This window comes from Micromesistius poutassou (assembly GCF_964030765.1).
Source record: "Micromesistius poutassou genome assembly, chromosome: 3".
NCBI classification, from domain to species: domain Eukaryota; kingdom Metazoa; phylum Chordata; class Actinopteri; order Gadiformes; family Gadidae; genus Micromesistius; species Micromesistius poutassou.
This window is the reverse complement of record NC_140273.1, coordinates 7,677,980-7,685,581: the sequence shown is the minus strand read 5'-3', so window position 1 is coordinate 7,685,581 and position 7,602 is coordinate 7,677,980. Positions and strand designations below refer to the sequence as shown.

The 7,602-nt window shown below is 50.8% G+C and overlaps 1 protein-coding gene across 1 annotated transcript in view; it reads right to left on the bottom strand.

Moving 5' to 3' along the window:
* Positions 1-510: 510 nt before the first annotated feature.
* LOC311341191 (uncharacterized protein) overlaps positions 511-7,602 on the bottom strand; it is a 20,924-nt gene continuing 13,832 nt past the window's right edge. Inside the window, exons 6-9 of the mRNA XM_084466080.1 lie at positions 6,282-7,420; positions 5,055-5,884; positions 4,238-4,555; positions 511-2,840 (exon numbers count right to left, since the gene is read on the bottom strand). Coding sequence (XP_084322206.1) covers positions 2,587-2,840; positions 4,238-4,555; positions 5,055-5,884; positions 6,282-7,420 — 2,541 coding nt within the window. The 3' untranslated portion in view covers positions 511-2,586. The remainder of the gene's footprint in view (positions 2,841-4,237; positions 4,556-5,054; positions 5,885-6,281; positions 7,421-7,602) is intronic.

The following is a 7,602-nucleotide window of genomic DNA, read 5'->3' as shown; positions in this document are numbered from 1 at the left end:
CAGTGGTGCAGCCTTATCTTGTGAAACACAGACACAACCAATGACAACAAGTCAGAATGATGGTTGTCGATACCAAATTGTGGTCTCCTCCTGAAAAGTAATCCCCCAAGCCCTGTTTGCGATGGTCCGCCGATTTGAGCAGTAATATGCTTTCAGTGCTCTGGCATCTTGTGTCTTCTGCTGCTACGCAACTCGGAGTATGACCGATGGCGGCCGCATTTCTCGCGTCTAAGCAGCCAATGCGGCGTCTACTCTTTATAATGTCTATGCTATGGGATGCACTGTCAGCCACTGGCTAGTGCCTGGGTTCTCCTTTAAGGAAATCTATGGGCTTATTGACAATGGACGAGGTTCTGGCTCCACCTGCTGGACACGGGAGGATATGAGTTTAATTTATTTTTAAATCATTATCCTTTGAAACTCTTCAGAAAAAAACATAAATGAAAAATGGTCTTTGTGAGGGTTAGGGTTAAAGAAGATGACAATAAATCACACCACACAAGATGAAGCTTTACATTTTTATAAGACTTATAAAAAGAAACATAACACGATAACCAAGGCATTTTATACATTGTTTTTTTTTCCTTTGTGTTTCTATGGGTCTTATTTACAAACATGGTTATGTACAAATAACAACAACTCCAGAATGGAAAGAAGAAAAAAAACAGCCAGATAAAGTCTATCACGAACAACCAGTTAGCATAATATAATAATATATCTGTTATGTACAAAGTAACTGGCATGACCAGAGCATGACAGATCACTTGGATTATCTCAATCACTTAAAGTATCTGTCTGGTGGCGGGTATTAGTCCCATAGAGACGGCTTCCAGCCACGACCAGAGAAGCCATGGAACCACTTTACGTTAAGCTGAGGAGAACGGAGCCCGGATGGGACTGACAGCTATATATACACTGGATGGTGTAGACTGCATGACATATAGACTGTAACACACACAAACACACAACATATGACTGTATGTATAACCGAATGTACACTGAATGTAAAACACTGTATATATCATGAACTGTATGACGTGAACACTGTATATATCTGAACTGTGTGACATGTACACTGTATGTCACACTTTTTGATGGGCACTTATATATATTGTGAACTGTGTGAGGTGTACACTGTATGTCCCACTGTTTGATGTACAGTGTATATACCATGAATTGTATGAAATTTTCTGTGTATGGTGTACAGGGTGTGAGACTGAAACAGTATGATATACAGTTTGTGTTCAACAAGCAAGAACATATTTGTGGCAAAAGGTTTAACATTCAACTTCTCCGATCATCGGTCAGAAAGACAACTTTTTGTACAACGTATTACATATAACCAATGGGCGGGAATTTCTTTGCCCCTACTGGATGATATCCACAACTAAGTCAAAACAGCGAAGTGTTTTTTTTTTTATTTTCTTCCTGCCAACAACAAATGTGCAACACGTACAGAAAGCCAATGGAGAGGGTGGGCGCAGATGGGCACATACTGTTGCTTAGGGGAAACGCCTTTCTGTATCCCCAATCAACTGACAACAAAGTGAGTCTGATGTGGCTTAACTACACATCTTAGGCATTCAAAAAGGAAACATCCACTTTTTTCTTGGCCTACAATCAAGAGTATTTCAGGGTTTGGTGACCCCCTTATTTTGAGTTTTTCCAAGTTTTATTTTCTCTTTACATATGTGTGTATATCTTAAGAAATGAATCCCCTTGTCAAAACCGGACCAATAAAGTAACAAACATTCAATACGCAGCAGTACCGTAAACGTCAAAATAAGCGGTCCCAAAGTTAAACAACATGTAGGAACGAGCTTGTTTCAAAGAGAACTCTCACTATTCAGTCCAAGCTTAAGTTAGTCTTATTTGAATAATAACTGAGGCCACTACATGGTCATGTGTGACCCCAGAGCTAAAGTATGGACAAATACCAGAGGCTGTTTGTTCTCCAACGCTTCAGAAACAGGTAGCTAATGCAAACAGTACAAACCAGTAATGCCTTTAAGCCTCCTAGTAAACTGTGGTTAAACACCGTTGGGCTGACTCGCTTAGTGTCTACTTCGAGAGGGTTAACCATACAAAATAAAGCTTATATAGAGTTCAACAGCAGCCGGTGTCCGACGCTGTGGTCTGTAAAGTTCGGGACATATCTCACATCTCATAACGCGCCACCGCTTGATTGAAAGCGCATCGTTATACAATGGCACTTTAAGACCTTTTAAATAGTGCACTTAAAAAATGAACGAGAACGAAAAAAAAAAGAACGTTGGGACGGCTCGACACACCAAACAGCCGCCAAATCCAAACCGCCAGGAGGCAAAATCGTGCTCTGCGTTCGCACAACCATCAGCACACCATACAAACTTGCAGCTCTTATCGGGAGGGACTACCCAGGCTGACCTGCTCAACCCTTGGCTGACTGGCTAACCCCCTCCATACCCCAACTGGGGGGGGATCGGATGTCCATATTTTTCGCTACCAAAATAAAACTAAAAACTTCGCATTTTTCCTAACAAGTTGTGACAACGATTCTGTGATCATCCCACCCCCTGCCTCCCTCCCTCCCCCCTCGTTTCGCCCTCAGCAGACAATGAGGGGCAACGGGTCCCCGTCACGGCGCTGGTTCTTCTTCAGCAGCTGGATGCGATTGTGGCAGTAGAACTTGATGGCACGCCAGTCCCGCTGGTTGCTGACCAGCAGGGGGCACTGCTGCAAACAGCGCTCGCAGTCCGCCTTGGCTGGCACACGCAGCTCGGCAATGTTGCGCGTCAGGTGCTCCTCCACTGCGGCGCGCTCCGCCTCCGACCATGGCCGCTTCAGCACCCCTCGCTTACCTGGGAGGGAGAGAGAGAGAGAGAGAGAGATAGATGGAGAGAGATATAAAGAGAGACAGGGAGAGAGAGAGAGAGAGAGAGAGAGAAGGATGGAGAGTGACATGGAGAGAGAGAGAGATGGAGAGAGAGAGCCAGAGATAGAGAGAGAGAGATGGAGCGACAGCAAGGGAGAGAAAGAGAGAGAGAGAGATAAGTATTTACTAATGCATGCATTGTGTTGTCCAAATGCAAGGGGACAAGTTGTGTACATACTGTATTCTGCTAATGAAGTCCATTTAATTGATAATTAAGAGATAATTCACCCTTAACACATTCATACATACAAACGTTTACCCAGTGTTTATACGTATGTGTGTATTAAAAATGGACACCCACACACAGTCAAAGGAACAGTATGTGTTGTGTGAATACACCACACATGCACACACACAATGGTTTTGGTACAGTTTTGTCTCATGGCTTGTTGTTACAAACACGTTGTGATTGGCTGTGATTAGGGTAAAATCATTTCTGGGAACTAGACACCAGTGAAAGGAGGAACTTAGATGATTAGTCCCACTCCCTGTGAAGTCTCTCAGCACCCTGCCTGTCTGAATGCCCCCCACGCACACGCTGTACTTTATCCTTAATCATCTCTTCATTAGAAACCACACTGTGGATTATTAAAGCAGCAATCAATTTAGGGCCATATCACCTGTCTGTCTATATACCTGTCTGTCTATATACCTATGGTGACACATATGGGAACACAACTTCTGGGGACAGTGACCTCCCCTGGTGAGCATGAAATATGACAATGATTTACCAGAGGATATCACTCACCATACAAAACTAGCTAAATTCAAAGTTTTGGGTTCAAAATCGTGTTGTTTCTAATTATTGTGTTTAATACTGTCCTACAGCTGATTGGTTTGATCCTAATTGTTTCTGTCTCAGCGCCTCATAAGTGTCCATGACGACCAACTATTTACCTACAAACCCTTTTTGAACATGGTTTTCTACGGTTTTCTATTTGTAGACATACCATTCTTTTTTGGTGTTTTATAACAGGGTTCTGTCCACTCTAGCTGGCTGTGACACTGTGTGATGTGAACTAGCCTAGCTCGGCTGGCTGGGCAGCGCGAGTGGGAGTAGTAGTAGTGCTCGACGATTCTTGTAAACAAAGAGACAGGTACAGGCTTGCTAGCATTTTCTATTCAGAGTGAACAATAGTTACAGGATGTGAGTTTATCTATACAATGATTGAAATCACTCTGCACTGACTCTGTCCAGAATGTCCAGGTCATTTTCTTAAGCGACAAGCTAGTTGAAATGTTACACAGTGGGACTCATCCGTTCTCCTTCCCCTTCAATCCCGAGCTGAGCAATAGATCGATACGTGACGATCGATAACTAACCTGACTGCTGCTGGCCGGAGGAGCTCCTCTTCCCCTTGACCAGTGTGGCCCCCACGACTGGCATGGCCCCCCCCGCTGCCGCCGCTGCCGCCGCCGCCGCCGCCAGCACCGCCTGCATGTTCTTCATCTTCTTGGGCCGCCCCACCCGACCGTTGTTCTTCCCCTTGCGGACGAACAGCATGGTGGGGGTGGGGGTGGGCGGGGCCGGGGTGGGGGCCGGGGCGGGGGTGGGGGTCTCGGGCGGGGGCTTCTCCTTGCCCTGCTCGCTGTCTGACTCTCCCCCCTCCGAGTACGAGTCTGCAGAGTTACCTGACATCACTGTTAGGGGGGGGGGGGGGGGGGGGTGAGGGAGGGAGACGGGGGGTGGGGGGGATGATAACACATTTCGTCATTAGTCCATCTGTCACAGCTCAGGGAGCCTCTGGTAAGCCTGGCAAACACCACTCCCCTCACCAACACCCACCCACACAACAAGATATACTGGTTATAGATGTATATAGGTATACAATATCTGTATAGATATACAAGCTATAGATACAGATACATTTATAGATTTATAATAAATATATAATATACAAGATATAGGTACATATTCATAGATATAAATATATATAAATATATCTACATATAGATATGAATTACATTTGTGTCTACAGGTGCTATATAAATCAACTTTAAGGAAGAGTTATCCAACTACAAATAAACATAGAAACAACTAAGGTTCCTAAATCCATCAATGAACCGTGGACGCACCCTGCCTCCAATAACCTATCGTCTATATTCTACAATCAATGAGCCCCAGTATGGGTGTTCTCACCGTCCAGCTCCAGGCAGATGTGATGGAGGCTCATGCCGCGAAACAGAACGCCGTCCCTCTCTCCGCACAGCACCACGCGGCCCACGCGGCCCATCAGGCCCGGGTCCTGGCCAATCCCAGCGCAGTTCTGCGTCACGTGGTACTCCCTCTCCAGGAAGTTCTCCAGCCGCTCCACGGCCCCGCCGCCCGGCTGGCCCAGCTCCTCCCCCTCCCCCAGCAGCAGCAGCTGGGTGAGGATGGCCACCTGCCGCCTCACCCGCGTCTGGGTGAGAGCGCGCGGGTTGCGGGTGCCGCTGGAGCGCGCCAGGCTGCGGAGCAGGTCGGTGCCCCTGAGGGGCGTGGCCGGGGAGTGGTAGGGCCGCGCAAACACGTAGGGGTTGGCCGGGTCCACGCCCACGTCCAGCCGGGTCTGCAGCAGCAGCTCCAGGCAGGGCTCGCAGTGGGGGGGCAGGATGAGGGGCTGCACGCGGCCCCTCTTGCCCTGCACGCCCACGCGGGGCAGGTGGGGCAGCACCAGGCGCTCGAAGGGTGAGAGCGAGGCCTCCAGGGGGGTGAGGGCGGGGGGCGCCCCCACGGGCACGGGGACGGGGCACTGAGGGGTGAGGCGGGCACGGTACTCCGTCACGGAGAGCTTGGACACCTCGCACTCGCGCCGGCGGTTATAGAGGATGAGCAGCGCCAGGCTGGAGTGGCAGAGCAGGCGCCAGGCCTCGGCCGACTGCAGCTGGCGGGACAGGGAGAGGAAGGCCGAGTGCTGAAGGCGGCGCAGGTAGAGCACCAGGGAGGACAGCGAGGAGAGCAAGGGCAGCATGTGGAGGCGGCCGGAGCTGCTGCAGAGACACATAAGAGAGGGGAGGAGCAGGAGGAGATGTTTAGGAGAAGGCCGTAGGAGAACCTGACCTAAGGGATCGGCCCCGTCCCTGGGTCACTTATTGTCATCAGCTGGTACTATCAGCCAGAAAGAGCCATTGTTCGTTTCTTAGTTTATTCTAGGCCCGCAGAACAGTCATGTTACTATCGTTGCACATGGTTTTGGTCAATTTAAAAAGGTATATAGATATAATCATCCATAGAAGTCGATTGATGCCAGACAAACTCCAACCCAATGAGATCAGTGATTCACCTTAAGTCTCACCAGAGGGATGTTAACCTTTGTGTTCGATTGAATGCTTACATGCGTTTAAAAGCGATGTTAACAATCGTCCGGTCGGCGCTCCTCCTCCTTACCTCATCAGATCTTTCTCCTTGTCCTCTGCGGCGCTATCGTCGTCCACATCCATCACTCCGTTCTCCTCTTCCTCCTCCTCCGCCTCCTCGTACTCCCCCTCCTCCTTGCGCTCCTCCCTCTTCAGCTGTGGCTCCGCCTCCTTCACATGGGAGGTGCCGTTGAACGCGAGTGGGCCAACAACCTCCACCTCTTCCTCCTCCTCTTCCTCCTTGGGTCTCTTCACATCCACCACCTCCACCTCGTCGTCCTCCTCCTCCTCTTCCTCACCGTTCCTCCTCACAGAGCCCTTCCTCGCCGCCGCTGTCGTCGCGGGTGGTGGCGGCGGGCTGCGCTTCAACACCGACACCGGCACGGCGCCGCGGCCCCTGGTGGGGCTCAGGGCGGGCGGAGGGGCGGAGCTCCTGCCTGTGGAAGTCGGCGATTGGTTGGCGGCTGTGAGAGTGGGCGGGGACATGGAGAGGTCCTGCACCACGCCTTGCTGCGCGTGGTGGTGATGGGGGTGCAGCTGCTGCTGGGATGGCGCGGTGGGCCCGGGGTGCGCGGACGCGTTGGCAAGCGCAGAGGAGGAGTGGTGGCCGCGGTGCACCTGGAGGCGGGGCATCTGGGTGTAGCGTTCCACCAGCGCCGAGCAGACATCCGGCTGGTGGGAGTGGTGCTTGTCCAGGTGGCGGCCGAGCGAGCGGAAGTGGCGGCCGCAGTACTCACAGGTCTGGCGCTGGGCGTCCATCGCCATGACTCCCTTCAGGGCGCTCGTGTGGGGCGTGCTCGCCCCCAGCGGGGTGGGGGCTTTGAAGGTGTGGCAGGAGGAGGAGGAGGCGGAAGGGGCGTAGGAGTGTGAGGGCGGGGGGGAGGATGCCAGGGGGGAGTGGTTGGGGCGGTAGGGGCGCGTGGGGGAGCCCACGGGTGTGTTGCTGTGCGTGGTGCGAATGAGGGTCTTCTTTTTGGTGTGGGGCACGCGGCGACGCCTCCGCTGGCGCTGGACAGTGCGGGAGCGGCCCTCATCATTCCCGGGCTCGGAGTCACTGCCGTCGGAGTGGGAGACGGGGGAGGAGGACGGGGATAGGGACCAGGAAGGGGTGAGATACTCTTGCTGCTGCTGCTGTCGCTGGTTGGCGGTCAGGGGGAGAGGTTCCTCTTCCTGGGGAAACGGGAAGTTATGTTATTATAACAAGATATCTTTACAAGTTGTCTAAACATGACATCTTAACAAGTTATGTTAACGAGTTACCTTGATGATGAGACATCATAACAAGTTATCTTAACGAGATTTCTTAACAAGTTATATTAATGACTTATCTTAATGACTAGAGTAAAAGCATA